Raw genomic sequence first — 17799 nt, forward strand, 5'->3', positions numbered from 1 at the left:
CTTTAGTTTCTTAGTGAATTTCTAAGCTTTTCTTAATTCTATTTCCTAAGTATAACGTTCCTGTACACTTTGCTCCATTGAGTATATATATGTTCAGGTCAGGCAGGAACCTCCACTCTAGTCAGGGTAAGCTACATGCACACTAAAATATAACCTGTGCTCGCCCTCGACTAGCTTCCAACTATATATATAGACATATATACACTATCCTATCTATAAATATATTCACTAAATGAAACAAAGATTGCAGAAACGTTACAGTTAGGTTGACGTTTCACCCACAGAAATCTAGCAGTTATAGTTTTACCTATGTTAAGCAACTATAACTCGTGACCTAAAGTTATTTAACAGCACAAGTTTTAGTTTTTTCTGATGAGTATATCTATAAATGCCTAACTTAGATGGTTTTGTGTGGGTAAAACTTCAACTTCACTATAACGTCCCTGTAATCTTTGCTTTTAAGTGAATGTCCTTGTTATTTTTCAATGCAAAGTAATAAATAATTACCATAAGCCATTACAAACATGGCCGCACATGGCCTTCTGCTGTGGGCAGCGGGGAATGGGCAGGCCCTGCGGCCAACATCCCCTGCATGCACCCAATCCCACGTTGTGGACTGCCTTTGGCCATACACAAGAGGGGTGAAATGTGTGAGTGGGTGAGGCATTTTTTTCTTTAATTGAGGTTCTGATTTGTGGTTACTTGTGGGTACCCGTGGATTCTCAGAGGATCTGCGTCCCTACACATTTCTTTCTACAATAACTACTGGACAGATTTACACCAAATTGCAATGAAAGATCTTTCTGGACCAAGATCTAGCTTCCTGCCAAATTTAGTGTAATTCCGTTGAGCGGTTCAGACTGTAGCAGTGTCTAAAATCTGCAATGTCCCCATAGACATTGCATGGGGAAAAAGCATTTTGGGATCCCCCATCTTTTGGGCTCCAGCATGATGGATCATCCTTCCATGCAGAACTCGACAAAGTAGGGCACTTTCTTTTGGAAGATTTTGTGAAGATTTGTTGAATGGCGCCAAAGTTATTAGCAATATACATATATATATATATATATATATATATATATATATATATATATATATATATATATATATATATATATATATATATATATATTCACTGAAAAAACCATAGGTTTCACACCAGTTATAGTTAGGAATTAGCATTTAAAAAACCTATGAAATTCACTGAAAAAACCATAGGTTTCACACCGGTTATAGTTAGGAATTATCATTTAAAAAACCTATTAAATTCACTGAAAAAACCATAGGTTTCACACCAGTTATAGTTAGCTGGAAATTTTACTGATATAAAACCATTGAAATTCCCACGTTATAGTTAGTCGGACTCACTATAACTTGTGCGTGCAATGCACTGCTGATGACATCACATATTACATCACTCATGACATGGTGAGTGACATCACTCATGACATCACTGATGACACCATCCTTGTGACACAGTGACAGACCTCCTCTCAGTGTAAAGTAACCCTTGAGACACATATTCAAAAATAGAAACTGAAATTTTTAAAAAATGGACATACCTATATCAGTTACAACAAGCAATTCTGTACTTCCACTATCTATATACACATCCACTCATTCACCAACAGTTCTATATAGTCACTCATACATATACTCACTCATCATATGAAGAGATACACCTATACATCCTGTTACACACCGACATTCATCCAAAAGTTATTCACACACATATTCACACGTGCAAATAAACTATTGAACAACCATTTATTTGAATATAGAGTTATACACACACTTCCACCTTACTTCTATTGAAAATTACACATATTTATTCTCTTAAACAATCACTTATAGAAACACATACTTATTTAAACAGGAACTCTTACAATCTCTTACTCTCACATATACTCACTTATATACATCAATATTCATATATACTAGATTAAAACATATGTAGTTACTGATAAAGACACTAGTGAGACAGTCATTCACTCACTAACAAACACATATAGACACTCATCCACCCATACAGTCCTGTACATATGCTGTCTTCAAAACACATACAAACAAAGAGTCAGTCACTCATGCATCTATGTGCTAAGTAATACCCCCACCAAACCATATAGACACTCAAACTGATACTAATAAAAATATCAAATAACCCATATACATACGCATGTAGCTACTTATCAACACATGTAGCCACTTATACACAAAGTGAAACACTAATATATGTATTTAAATATTTAAACATAACTCACTAATATTTATTTTTCAGAAAGACACATATTCACTGGATGGTGTCATCAGTGATGTCATGAGTGATGTCACTCACCATGTCATGAGTGATGTAATATGTGATGTCATCAGCAGGGCATTGCACGCGCAAGTTATAGTGAGTCCGACTAACTATAACGTGGGAATTTCAATGGTTTTATATCAGTAAAATTTCCAGCTAACTATAACTGGTGTGAAACCTATGGTTTTTTCAGTGAATTTAATAGGTTTTTTAAATGATAATTCCTAACTATAACCGGTGTGAAACCTATGGTTTTTTCAGTGAATTTCATAGGTTTTTTAAATGCTAATTCCTAACTATAACTGGTGTGAAACCTATGGTTTTTTCAGTGAATTTCATAGGTTTTGTTAATGCTAATTCCTAACTATAAGTTTCACTTTATAAATAAGACTGTTAGCACTCTAGTTGTTCTTTTTAACACTCTGGTACATTCTGTCATTGGGCTACAGTTGGGCTACATCTAGTTGAAATTTGGGCTACATTTACAATTTTTGGTCTCTGGTGGCCATCTTTGGGCTACATTGGGCTACTTTGGCCTACATTTGGGCTACATTTTGGCTCTAACATATATTAAGCCCAATGTAGCACAATACATATTTTTATAAAGTTAATTTTTTTACAAACCACTTCAGAATAGGGCTACCTGTCCCTACAATTATCCCATTTTTATTTTTTTTATTTTTGGGGGGAGCGCTCCCAGAGCGCGCCCCGAAAAGCGTATTTCTGAAAAGCGCCCCCGGGCGCGCTCCGGGGAGCGTCTCGTGAGCGCCAATATCGCAAACGAAAACATGATCGTGACGTATCGCGTAGCCGCGACCGCGTGATACGCACGGCGTAAGCGCACCCGGAAGTACTCGAGCGAATACGATCGCACAACGTAAACTTCCGACGCGCTTACGCTGCGCGCCCCCGTGCACGTAGCGTAAGCGCGTCGGGTCATGTGAGCAGAAAATAACACTTTTCATTGGTTCATAACAGTTTTAGTTTCATAATGATGAAGCCCCTGGTCTTGTGACCTGAAAATAACACTTCTCATTGGTTCAGGACAGTTTTTTTTTCTAAATGATGAAAGACCCCACCTTTTTTCCTTATTCTGACTTTGTCCTTTGACTGAGGAAGACCTGTTTGTTGCTCTCTCTACTTTTTTGCTCCAAATAATGGCTTCAGTAGTAGCATCAGCTGGTGCATCTGCCCCACCACCACCACCACAACCACCAAGAGGACCAGCTCCAAATTATATTGGTGGTCAAGAACAGGAGGAGGAGGAAGAGGAAGAGGAGGAGGGGAGAAGAAGATGGCTGCCAGAAGAAAATACACCTTACAAACCCAAACCACACATTGTATGGCAGTTTTTTTCAATCCCAGAGGGGCAAAAAAAGGTGAATGCGCCCAAGGTGACTTGCTTCATCTGCAATGATGAACTTTCCCGGGGCAACCCAAACAAAAAATATTCTTTTGGTAACTATACCATGATTTGGCACATGACCAGAAAGCACCCAAACAACTACTCTCGAGCAGAGTTCAGGGAACTGGCCAGTAACCTCCCCCAGTCATCAAGGACCCCCTCCCAAAGAAACCAACCCACCTCATCAGAACCAGAAACATCCGAGGTGATGCCTTGCATTCAGCCGAGATTTGCTGATTTTAAAATCACTTGTTCTGCATGTGGCAAGCTTATCGCCTATGGCGAAAAAAGCGTTAAGCTCATCGTCCTTGCAGGTGATAATCACAAGTGCCCCAAAAAGAAGTAATTTTTGGGGTTTTTTGTTTTTTTGCTCCAGTTGAGCCAGTTTCAATTCCCTTTTTTTGTTTCTCCCCCTAAAAAAATACAAAAAAAATATAAAACTGTTTTGAAAAGCCAAAAAAAGTTCAAAAAGTTCAAAAAACACAAAAAAAATATATAAAACAAAAAGAAGAAAAAAAAAAGTTCTTTTTAGAACTACCTCCAATTTCTAAATAAAAACTTCATTTTTTTAAAAACTCTGTCATCTTTTTCCCTCATTTTACGCTCCCCGGTGCGCTACCTGGTGCGCGCACCGAGCGCTTCCCCCGCGCAAAACGAAAAAAAAAAAAATATTTTAAATGCCCCGCGGGGCCCTTTTATAGCCCCCACATCAAACCTAGGGGGTCAAAGGGGTCTATCCCTGACGCCTTATGGTCAGTTCCCCCTTTGTTTTAGCCACCTCTTATGTCTCGATTTTACCGAGACACAAGATGGCGGCCGCTCTGGACTGTTTCGAATGTTTGCAGACACCCGAGAGCCAATCAGCTTTCCATGCGCACCTCGCGTCACGCGCCCGGAGCGCTCCCTGGTGCGCGCACCGCTGCGCTGCTATAGATATATATATTTTTTGTAACCTAAATTACTCAAAATCCACTGCAGCACATATCTTGAGACATAGCAAAGGCACATCAGGCTACCAATCCCTACAATTTTGCCAAATTTGGTGGAAATCCATTCAGCCGTTCGGGTTAAAAGTGAAATCGACCGCCCTATGGAAATTAACATGGGGAAAACGCGTTTTGGGACCCCCCTTTTATCTCGGCCCCCGCTTGACGTATCCCCCCCAAACTTTCAAGGAAGGACCGGAGCTCGACGAGGCCATTTTCAGGAAATTTTCAGGCAGATTCGTCAACCGGTGCCAAAGTTATTCCAAATAGAATTTTGAGATTTAACATTGAAAAAAATCCTAACTATAACTACCTACTGGCGACCGCCAGTAGGTAAAATATATATATATATATATATATATATATATATATATCCACACACTCGTTTAGCGTTAACTCCAGCCTCTTTCCACAGCGGGCTTCCCGGCGGGATCGCCACCTCCCAAAATATTAACAAACACCTGGTAGTTTAGAGCTAATAAATCAGTAACACACCAGAGCCGGGGCCCAAATGTTCGTTCAAAGTGCTAAATATTTACCAGGTTAACTGCCAGGTGTTTGTTAATATATATATATATATATATATATATATATATATATATATATATATATATATATATATATATATATATATATATATATATATATATATATATATATATATATATATATTTATATTTGTGTATATGTATATATATATATATATATATATATATATATATATATATATATATATATATATATATATATATATATATGCGGTTTCTAGGAGACAGAGGATGCAGAGTCCTAGGAAAGAGATGTGGAAAAGGAAACTGATACTATGTAATGATACCTTTTTCATTAAGTAATTTAGCTCTTTAAAATATATTATGCCATAAATAACAAACACATGTAACCTGTCACATTTCTTTAAATGGGTGTGAGGAAATGACTGTATTAAATGGTGTGGTTGTGAGATCTCATCATGTAATACACTTACAGTACCACTTTGGGTCCAGTCAAGCTCATTTACAAAACCTTTCGCTCAACCCTGGGTAGCTGTGGCTTCGAGCTGCAAGGCTTAAACAAAGGAACAGTGTAAAGTGTTAAGCAGTACTTAACAACAAAATAAGAAAGTCACAGAACATGAGAGAAGTCCAGCAACAACTAATGAAAATATATTTTATGTTTATGAATTTTCAGACACAAAGTTGAAAAAAATCCACTGTGGGTTCCGAAGATCTATGATATTTAATTAAAAACGCCAATCACTGCTTTTCCTTCAAAATCCCCACAAGCATTTGTAATTACTGCAGTTCGCAGAAACTTTATAAAAGGCTTACAGTTTTTCATGCTGTGCTTGACTTCTCTGGCCCACTTTGTGCGACTAGCTTCAGTAGAATGAAGGAAAAGGGGACCAGTAAGGATTTTGATAGGGCAGTTCCCTTATCACCAAAGTAGCCTCAAGTCAAGTACAGGCTCTCTGGGCGAACAGCGATACACATCAATGCTGGGTACTAATGCAAGGGATACAAGATGTTGACAAAAGTGTATCATGCAGAGGGTGCTATGAAGTTAACCAGGGGCTTCCTAGGGCCACTTCTGGATCCACAGTCTGGATGGGGCGACTTTGGCCATAGGAGTCAATGTCCATTGAAGTCCTCCTGGGTCCAACAAAAGTCAAGTTGCCACTGGAATCCGGTCACAGCAAAACCAGTGGTTCCCTATGGTGAAGCCTAGTGTCTGTCTTAGGCTACCAAACTGCACTCCAATGGCTCTCCCAGGTTCAGCAGATTTGGTGCCTCTTTTGTGCTTTGGGACTTGGTCTCCCCGGCTACACGTCGGCGGTTAGTGGCAATCAAGCGATTCCGGCTATGAACTAGCCAGCCGGCTTCCTTAGCTTTTGTGATCCTGGTGCTGTAACAGAAAGTCGATCTACTGACTCTTGGAGTTCACCTCTGCTGTCTGGTGCTCAGGAGCAACTTTTTCATGGCCTAGGCATCACAGGCAGGCACAGTCTTTGCTAGCTCAAAGATCAGCATGTGCAGTCCAGAGGTGTGTGTAGCCTTTCTTTCCAGGCCAAGGCAACAGCAGGGCAGATCCTCTCTCCAGTCCAGATGTGATCTGAGGTCTAGGTGCCAGGGGTGCCTTATTTATGCCCAGAAAGTGCCTTCGCTGATGCAGCAGTTACTAGCCAATGGGTTACCATGTCCTTTCCCACCTGATGAGGTCTTCCTGCAGTGTATGGCAGCTAGCTATCCCAGGGTGCACTGTTCTACCCACTCACCAGATGGCGAACCCTTCTCTTGGTGTGTTAAGCTTGGTAGCCCATTCTAAAGGGTGGGTACCTGGGGGCTTCACACCCATGGAAAAAACGGTTTAGCAAATGCCCCTCTTCCATCTCTGATGTGAGCCGTTTATCTGAACAAAGAGCAACCACTCTTTTGCGTGTCCACCATTTGCCCTTCAAAGGAAGCCAAAGGCAGCTTACCATTTGAAGTTTGCCTAGTGAGCTCAAACCTGGGTAACTACCTGCCAGGGAGAGGTTACACCTCTTCCAACTACAGGCCTTTATTGTTTCCTCTCCTGCAAACCGTTCACACCTCTCCCCAGGGGTGCAGAAGGCTGTCTTGTTGCTTACATTTTTGAATGGCAACTGGAAAACTTAATACAGCAGAGTGGCATCTTTATAGAAGTTGCATTTACATAAAAGTTAGATTAAATTCGACTTGGGCATCACGTCGGTTTTAATGTGATGATTATTTTGATGTGTTAAAGTACCAACTTTAGTAGTCCCATTCAGGTTACTAGCCATTACTGGATTAAAAAATCTAGGGTATATTTATAAGCCTGTATCACTTTTTGCAATGTTCCTGTGGCGATAGGGGCATTCCTTATTTACAGGGCAACTTTAAGCCACTAATGCGGCTTAACGCCGCCTTGTGAATAAGGCCCCCTTTTATGCTACACTTAGCGTGAAAGTGGTAGACAATGAGTGTTGCAGTGGGCATTATGTGGCAACATCCATTGATTTTGACGCTGCCCCATATTTACAAGGATGGCTTAAATATGGGGCAGTGCCAAAATTAAGGCCAGGGAAAGCCTGGTCCTAACATGGCAAAACAAGGAGAAATGCTTTATTTCTCTCCTTTTTTCCTGTTTCTGAGTGCTGCATTCTGTAGTACACATATAAACAGCAAAACCCTATGTACATTTGTTTATGTGCAGGAATTATGATTTGCAACTTCTATGTGTGCTGCACAATGCAGCACACATATTTGCCATTTGTGATTGTTTATGTGCAGGAAGGAACACCTTCCTGCACATAAACAATCATTCCCCCAACGCAGACACCCTTGCACTGTGGTGAAAGGGTGACTGTCTACATTGGTGCCTGGCAGCTGCATTTAGTGCCAGCACTAGGGGAAATGCAGGGGTGCACCACATTCTTGTGAATGCAGCGCATCCCTAAGTTTTCAGAATTGAGAAGCTTGACGTGTTTTCCTAATGCCAAGCTTCTCCATTCTGTTGTGAATAAGCCTCTCAATGTGGTTTTTTTTAAATTAAAACATATAAAATGATATGCCCCACTTTTTATTTTGCTGCTGCCTGCCATAGGAATCGACAGCCCCCCAGTAAATGTAAATGTATGTGTCTTGTAAAGCGCACTGCTGCCCTGAGGCGTCGTGGCGCTGTAGACCGCTGGGGAACCCGTCCTGGCTATCCCTGTGAGATGGTCCCTACTGGGTATCTCCAAGGTGAAACCAGGCATCCCCAGCGTATGTGGGGGGCCGTTGTGGAGATAAGGCAAGCTAATGCCCAGAGTTGCCGAGTGTGATCCCTGGTTAGAGAAGGCACCGAGCGAGAATTATCGAGTCCCCTGACCCTGGTCCACGACCCTGCCGCGCTGGGAATTGAACCCTGGTCCCAGGCCGTTTTCTGCTTCCGGGTCTGCCGCCTCTAACCAGTGAGCCACACCACAGTAGGGGTCACATATGTATTAAAAAGAGAGGTTTAGAGTTTGTCATTACTTTAAATGATAAATTCGAGTTAGCAGTTGCTTTACCAGACTTCACTTCTGGGCTAAGAGTCAGGTTTACTTTTTCACATTAAGGGAGCCACAATAAGTGCTGCAGCCCTGAGGAAGACACTTTAACTTAAGTCCCGGGGTAGATATGGTATTATATCATAGGGACTTAAAAGTATATGTTTGGTTGGCTTCTGCTCAATTGGTCAAGTTAACTTACTTATAAGAGTCTGAGCTCTGGCACTCAAGCATGTTTAGCAAGCCTTAGTGCAGTCTCTGTCAAAAATCCAGCAACATCAGTCCAAAACTTTGGGGCTGATCATGCAAAAAGAGTTATTTCCTTACAGTGAGTTAATGCAAATACAACAAATACAACAATAAACAGATGTTTCAATTCAGCATGCTTTGCTTCAGCATGCTTCATAAGAACAGCTCTAACGTGGCTGCTAATATTTCAGCAATGTGGCATCCGGGAGGTTATTATATTTATCATGAATATGTTAGCATTCTTGTTGTTGTTCATTAGAACCTTGTGGTCAAGCAAGAGTAGAACTCAGAGAAACGAACTGATAATTCAGAATCAAGAGAGAAAAACGCTTCTTTTCAAAGGTGATTCATCAGATCCCAGATAGGGATTTTCAATAGGGTGAAATCACCCTAAAGCTCTCCACAATTCCTATAATTGGTATGACCGCAACAGATTTTAGTCACAAAATAATGTATCACTCATTCTGCACAATTCTTTTTGCCACCCTCATAACCACACATTCACTAAATATCAAGAGGACAAAAATGGCAGACTCTAATCACCCCAAAACAAACACCCAAATCCAGTGGGCATACTTCTCATAACCGATCACCTAAACACTATCATGAAAAACACACTACCTAACATACCATTTTGTGAATGTCACCCCAAATTTGAGGACCTGATATATATCAGCAATATTTTCTAAAGGGAATGGGGTGCTCTCTGGAGTTCCACTGTCCCTCTCAATAAGTACCTGAGTGGAACTCCACCCTCATCAATAACTCAATAACTATGAGTTAGTGCACACCCATACTATTGCTTAGTTTTTGTCCTCTGCTACACTTTTGTCTTCAATGTAGACCCCAACTTTCCAATGTTTTAATACAATTTCTGTTAACTCTTCCTATCCTGTACCTGCCTGTCCGTGATTTGTTTTTACAAAGCATTCTCTTTTACACTTCATTCAACAGATGTTCCAAGTCATCATTCATCTTTTGCATAAATAATCTTCTTGAGACATTATATCACACATACAATACAAAATGGCCTAAAGCTAAATATAAACTATTCTCTCTAAAGTTTGCAGAATAGCTCAGGGCAGTATGCTCCCACAAACGCCCTGGCCTTATTTCTGGATAAAGTGGTACTTATGCATTTACTGGCTAGGATTATATTTAGAACTTTATAGGAGGTTGTTACAAAGAATGAGAGGTATAGATGACTATCTTCAAATTCTTCACTCCACTTCCAGCCCCCATGGAATTAGTTGTAGACCTGCCATCAAAGGTAAAAATCCATAGAAGCTCATGAGCTTTGGGAATGGTTTTCCTGTAGCATCATTGGACTGTCACAGTTAGCTACGGCAACTATAATTACGTAAAATCAAAACTTTTTTCTATGCAGCAAGAGGTGGAGCACGGTTTTTTCCTTCTGCTTTGTTGTTTAACATCATATTGGAATCCTTGGCGAAACCCCCCAAGGAGGCATATTAAAATAAGTGGGACTTTTTACTCAACTAGTTGCATTAATAGGTACTTTTCCTTGTTTTGTACAATCTTTTTTTGTGCTTCTGCAGATCCTGCACCTATTGCAGGGAAATGTTTTGTTCTCTTTAACAAGTGAGTTTTCTGACGTGTTTATTCCTTTGAATGACTAAATATTAGGCCCCCTGTTGCACAAGCTGGACTTATGACTCAAACCACAACTGTTAGTTAGGTAGTTGTTTTATTTCATAAGCTTTTCTTAGCAGTCCATGGTTATAACATTCTTCTTGTCTCCGTTTCTCTTTTGTAGATGCTGGGAAGTCTGGTCCACTGGTGCGGTCCTCATCCCTCAGAGGAAGGAGAAATTCCACAGGTCAGAGTTCTGAGGGATTTATCCTTAGATACTGGGTTTGGGCTTTAGTGAGGGATGTATGCCTGTCCCTAGATCATGCAACCACCACCATCATCCAGTGTATCATAAGAAAAGAAATATATACCAATTAAAACATAATAAAGGCTCAACTTGCGAGCACATGGTTGTTCACCTTGTCTGGGAAATTTTAGCAGCTCAATTTGTGACAAAATTGACTATACCTCCACCAACACCGTGCTCTATGATGATTTCTATTCAGACAGCACGCTATGCTACCTAAGTATTAATACACCTGGGCAACGCGGTTCAATCACCATCAAGTACTCATATGACTGTCAATGCAGACTAAATGTCAGTGGTCCCTTATCGGCCGAGGAGACGAGCGTGCACCGGTGAGGACCACGCTCCTCCAGGAGCTTGGCTGGGCACATCGTCCTGCTGGTGGCCTCAGAGCTTCTCCCCTGGACCTGCACATTCCTCGGCACCCTGAGGCAGCCAAGGGAGGCCGTCACCTTTTTGGGTGTTCCTTTGGTCAAGTGGAATGGTTCCAATATCCTTTGCAGCTTCCCTCCTTTCCGATGTTGATTCAGCAAACTCCAAAACTCGAGTGAAGATCTCTCCCTGCCATGCCTCCACCTCCCTCTTAAAGAGGCCCGGTCTTGTTGTTTCCCCTAGGTGGTTCTCCTGATTCCGGTGTCCAAAAAGAAAGGAGGGACTTCCTGTTGTTCCTCTCGACGTTGCCTTACCTTGTTCTGATGAAGGCTGAAAAAAACCCATAGGTGATTGAGTTGTTTTTGGGGACCGCATTTGTGATGTGCTAAGGCAAATCATCTGTTAAGGCCTCTTGGTTGTCATCATTACCTGGGCCATCCTGACACCCCAACAGACATTTCAGACATGCAGGTTAAACGCCCCCTTGTTGATCAAAGGGGCCCCTCCGTTTCAAACAGCGAGCTTTGCCTCGGGCTAGAACACCATGCTCTACTTGAGATGTTTTCACAGCTTAGTGACCAAGATATGCCTCCGGTTGTGCTTAGAGTCATTAGCACATATGAGAGGACTCTGTGAATATCTATCCTGGGCCTATCCGTGGGTCAGTGCCAAACGCACCCCTCTGGGGCTTGTTTTGAGCCTTGCCTGGAGAGCTTCTCAGAGTACTCTTCCAAACACTCTTTGTTGCCCAATCACTGGGGGTCTCCACTCCTACTTTACAATTGCTTTGTACCCTGAATATTTATTTTGATATGTCTTGAAGGGTCTTTCTCAGCACTCTGACTCCCAAGCACCTATTTACCAGACACCATGCAGCCCCTTATGTTGTGACTCTCCCTCAAGTGACTGTACCTCCACTCTTTGTGTGGAATGATACCAAAATAATTTTTAGTACCTTTTGAGGTCCATGGTTCTTCACAACATCCTTCCTGTGAGACTCATGCAAGGGCCAAGCTCAGTATGAACTGTAAATAACCTAGATGGGCAGCATTGCAAGGGATACTGATGCCAACAGACGTGTCCGGGGAGAATCTAGAGCAAATAAGCCCTGACTTGAAAGTCTTGAACTAGACCATGCCTAGCACTCTCTGAGATTACTTTTTTTGGGCTGTCCATGAACCGTGTTTGCCTTCTGGAGACTTCCAAATGGACGTTGTCCAATATGCTCAAACTCGCTTGGGCCTTCAGCTTGCTATGCAGTTGTGGGTCTATGTTAGAAGTGGGAATCTTGGTACTGTACTTGGCCCAGTGGGCTTTTCGCTGTGGGTTTCCTTCTAAAATATATGCTGGGAGTACTGATGTGCTCCAGCAGACATCTTTGTGGGCTGTTAGGCTGTCTTCATGGATCAGTGCCCCATCAAGTCTTTTACAAATGTATGGCAAAACATTTTACAGGGGTCACAGTCTAAGAGACTCTCGTGGGACTTGCCTGGTTTAGGAACACACCATCCTGGCCTCTTTGGCTATTGTGTGTTGTCTTTTCACTTAGATCTAAGCCCTAAAATCCCAAATAGCCAAATGATACAATGTTGTGTCTCTTTGTATCCATCATGTATGTTTTCAGCATCTCCCCTGGAAATCAGCTAAGGGCCAGAGCCTTTGAGCACCCCCTTCTACATTGGGGACTCTGCCTTTTGGATACCTTCATGGAACACCATACTTGTGCACTGTGTGGCATTGTCATTGTGAGGTCTATTCTCTGTACTAATAGACTATCCCTGGCTGGTATGTGGCAGAACAACATGCTCCATAGAACTTCTCACAACCTCCAGCACTTGGAAAAGACATTGCTTTTATTCAATAGGAAACTTTGCATTTGCAGTGTGGTACATATCAGAATCTATCTACCAAAACATCAGGCAATCATTAAAAAATAACATGCACATATCACATGGAAATATTAAGGATGCAATATTGCCTTTTATTGCTAGCAACAGGGCCTCTCAGGGAAGCGTGTGAAGGAGGAGATGAGGGGTATCTCCAGAGGAGATGCAAGGTTACCTTTCTTTGCACTCTGGTGTACGTAGTGTACAGTATGAACCAGAGTTCTCCAAAGCTGCCAAAAATAGGCATAATTTGCCATACCAAGTAAGTCCTGGCTTTTGAATGTACTTAGTTGACATGAAAAATCTAAAACTACACTTCTGATTCTGAAAAATGATCTAGACCAAAATGTTTACCCAACAGCTATATATTGTATATTTAAAAAAATATACTTTTTTAACTTAGATCTTTTTGCTGACAAAACCATAATCCTATGGTTGACCCTGCAATGTAATATGAAAGGCAAGATGTTATTGGGAGACCACACTTTACGTGGAGGACTTACATCACCAGAAAATGTCCAACAAATGTATTTAATAGTTAGCCACAGTTCTACTGCCTGCAAGCTCTCTGTCACAGGATTCACAAATAGACTCATTCCTCAGATAGGATCTAGCTGCGGACAGCAGATCTATCACACTGGACCCCCAGTACTTACAGGAGGAGGCATCGAGCGGCAGAGCACTTTGTCTTCTCTCAGGTAACACTGAACCTGTAGGCATGTGCAGTATAAACAATGACCTCAGTGATCACCCCATATGCAATAAAATCTCAAATTATCCGCATCATCATAATCTTCTTGATGTTTGGAGAGTGGTGTACTGGAAAAACAAACATTGTTTAAGAGACTATACTGGTATTTGAGAGATACTGCTCCTTTACATAAAAGTATTCAAGAAAGAATAATAATGGAAGGAAATGTTTCTACTGTGCAGAGCCAGACTGGGAACCAACCTGTTGTAGGCTATATAAGTTGCATTTGTTTTTATTTCTGTTGCTGGTTATGGTGGGTATCCTTGCCTCACTCTGGCTCCTGCTGTATCATAAATGTGGAATGTGAAGGTAGAATATTGAGGGTCGAATGTTGGAGGTCGAGAGAGCGGATGGTTGGGGACAGACAGGCAAAGGATGCAGTGACCGGCTAGGGACTGCTTTATCAAATAAACTTCAAATGTTTTAGTGTAGCTGCTGATCTCGATTTGTTATAAATACTACTTCAATATTGGTGACGAGTCGTTGTGGTATTTAACGTGGAAAACTGAGGAGTGAAGCCCCAGCTGTAGTCTTCATGCTGAGTGCTACAGCAATGGAACAGAAATCTCTTGGGAACCGAGAAATTAGAGGTGCTGCAGAAATGGCTGGCCTTTTGTGGTTCTCATCAGTTGAAAACTGAAACAAGTAATTCAATTGGTCATTCACTGTTTAGGTCAGTTGAGTGGGGAGCAGGACTGTTCAATCTTTAATCACGTTAGGAAGAGCATTCATTGTTTTACAGGAGTCATTTTCAGAAAAGATCAGAGACCTGTTGTTGCTGTCTCTAAAACAAGCCCCATTCACTGTAGAAAATTCGCTAATAGTCACTTCGACACAATTTTGCTCTCTGGGCTTAAAACAAGTCCCACACACCAGAGAAAATGCTCTAAAGGTCTTGTCAGCGCCCATTTTGCAAAGTATAATACTTCTGTTGTCATCTGTGCTTAAAACAAGCCCCACACACTGGAGAAAACACAGTAATGGTCACGTCTGCAGCCATTTTGTGTTGGATTGAATATTTATGTAAATACAAACTCGAGACGGGCTTAATACTTCTGTTGGTTTTTTGCCAAAAAACAAACTCCACTCACTGGAGAAAAGATGCTAATGGTTTTGTTAACAACAATTTTTGTTAAGGCTCTCTAATTTAGAGGTTTATTAGTCTCTCTTGGTAAACAAAACACTTTCTAGAAGTAACCACCTGATTTTGTAAGTTTTGCAAGTTGCAGCCATCGTTGAAAGATTGAGTTGGTGTACAGCATAACATATGTTAAATCTGGCTGCACAATAATTGTGGCTTAACCACAACCTTTTCACCAGAATGTAGGCAAACCTATGGTCAAATGGTGTACTTGGTATAGAAACTTTGAACATTTCCTCTTAGCTATTGATGCTAAGAAGGTCAATCCTGAAAGGAACAAAGGGCATTTGCAAAACTGCTTTGCACTGCTGCTGAACGTTTGCCAGAAGCTGAATCTCCTGAGAATGCCACTTGGGATGATTATCGTGAAGCAGTTGTACAATTGGAAAACCAATTTAGTGAAGAACCCAATGTAGTTATTAAAAGATTACATTTTTTCCCATGAAAACAAAGCAGTGTAGAAACATTTGATGAATTCATAGCCAATTTCATAATTTTAGCAGCATCTTGTGGTTTTGGCAGCAATTTTGACATGTATCTTTGAGACCAGTTAGGTTTAGGTTGATTTAGCAAGAGAATTCAAGAAATATGGTTATATACATCTAATCCATTTTTGTCCGAGCTGATTGATATTGCTAAGGGAGTTGAGAGATCTATAATTTCATCAAAAGTTTGGTTTTAATGTTATCAGAGAAGACGTAAACGTAGGAGCTCTACGTGTGGATGATAGGAGAGATAGAGGTGGGGAAGTTAACAAGAGTAGATCAAATAATTGTTACAGCTGTGGATCATAAACACATTTAGCAAATGCCACTAATTATAATATTTCAAACATTTTCGTTTGGAGAAATGATCTACTTTGTCCCACTCTCAAAGATTGCAGATGGAAAGAAAGTTGGAGTAGCAATTGGAAGAAGTATGCAAATGTTTCCACTGTGCACATTAATGAGGAAGGTATGTTAGACGAATGTCGGTAAAAATTCAAGAACGCTATTCTTACTTCACTTCAACCAATACCTTTATTGCAGAACAGCCATGGCTTGTTCCCTGTTAATCAGCAGTAATCATGTCAGTCATGGCAGATTCAGGTTCATCCATTATTGCATTTGATCAAAATACCGTCACGGAAAATTGGAAAGAGAACTGTTTGAATGTGTGTGACACTTCACCAAAGGCGTTTGGTGGTTTTGAGATTCAAATGCTGGGATGGTTTGGGCATATTGTATCATTCATGGGAAGAGAGGTTGTCAGCTGACTATATGAGGCTGTTGAATGAAAGAATGTGTTTGGGTGGATGGATCAAGCAATACTGGGAATAATTCTTAAACCTGAGTCTTCCATTCCAGTCCAATTGGTTCTGGATTGGGTAGAGTAAGGCTCACAATATAAGGATGTGGTCAGCAGGAAACCCTGGTTGATGAAGATTGATGATGATGCTGATGATATAGAGACACTTGACTTACTTATGAAAGGATATACCTCAGTATTCAAAGAGAAAAAATGGGTGCATGAAGGGATTGTCCCGTGATATTGTTTTGAAAAGAAAAGCTAAACCAATAGTGCATAATGTTAGAAATGTACCTTTGAGTGTTTGTAAAGATTGACAATCTTATTGGATAAGAATATTTCACCTGCCGAATGTTCAGAATGGGTGTCAAGGATTTTGATTACTTGTAAAATAAATGGTAAAATCTGGTTGTGTGCTGATCTCCGCTCATTAAATAAGAACATTGTTGTTGAATATCCTCCACTTCCAAAAATCCAAGAAATGGCTGGCACATGCGTGTATTTTTAGCACAATACATCTTAAGGTTGCTTACCATCAGATCACATTGACAGATCACTCACAACTTCTGACGACTTTCATTAAACCCATTGAAGCATTTAAGTATCTTAGACTACCATTTGGGTTAGCATCAGCTGCCAGTGTTTTTCAGTGACTTATGGATGTTTTGTTTAAGGATGTGACTGGCGTCATGACTTATCAGGATGACATTCTCATATTTGCATCAGCTATGGCTCAGCTTGATGAAATTCTGCACAAAGTATTGTTCATTTTTGAAGAGCATGGTATGACAGTGCAGAACGATAAGTGTAAGTTCAGAGTAAGAGAAATAGAGTATTTTGGTGATCATATTTCTGAGAGAGATACTGAACCCAAAAAAGATTCATTATTACAAACAGCTGGAGGAGTACCACCCGATGAGAGAAGAGAAGGCTCTTTTCCTGACAAGGAAACACTGTTCCTTTGTTAGTAAACCCCTCACTCACCACCGAGTGGTGACTTGCTTCATCATCGGGGCCCACCCAAGTGGCCTAGCGTCACTTGGGTGTGCTTCAACACCTGGGTTACAGTGGAGCAGGTAGTGAAGTGTGGGGTGCAAAAAAACAGTGTGAGTGTTAAAATTGTCCTGGTTAGCACTTCAGTATTAGCTTTAATAAAAAGGTAACTGGACAAAGTTTAAAACGTATGGTGAGATACTGGCAGGGGAGTTACGGCCTGTGTATCTCTGCTATGTGTTGGTCGACATGTTTCTACCTTATGGGGTAATCCCCGGTATTCCTCAGGACCAAAAACAAGGAAGTGGGAGGTGTGGGTCCCCTAAAAGACGCACCCTGTCCTAATTCCTTGGTCTTCCAGAAGATAAAACTGTATCTCTGGGAATTCACTCCTAAAGTTTAGGAGATGAACAAAAAACCTAGGGAAGGAAAAAGAAGTAAGGGAAGTAATTACTATCCTGTTACGAAGTGCAGTGTTTTTGGTGAAAAAACGTCGTGCAGGT

General features: G+C 41.0%; 1 protein-coding gene across 2 annotated transcripts in view; it reads left to right on the forward strand.

The window, feature by feature from the left end:
* Positions 1-17799, forward strand: part of LOC147731087 (uncharacterized) — a 654619-nt gene that overhangs the window by 515038 nt on the left and 121782 nt on the right. For both annotated transcript variants that reach the window (XM_086956052.1, XM_086956053.1), the window contains one exon: positions 10744-10806. In XM_086956052.1, the coding sequence (XP_086812178.1) occupies positions 10744-10806 (63 nt within the window). The remainder of the gene's footprint in view (positions 1-10743; positions 10807-17799) is intronic.

Source organism: Lissotriton vulgaris, chromosome 2_1 (genome assembly GCF_964263255.1).
Source record: "Lissotriton vulgaris chromosome 2_1, aLisVul1.2, whole genome shotgun sequence".
Taxonomy (NCBI): Eukaryota; Metazoa; Chordata; class Amphibia; order Caudata; family Salamandridae; genus Lissotriton; species Lissotriton vulgaris.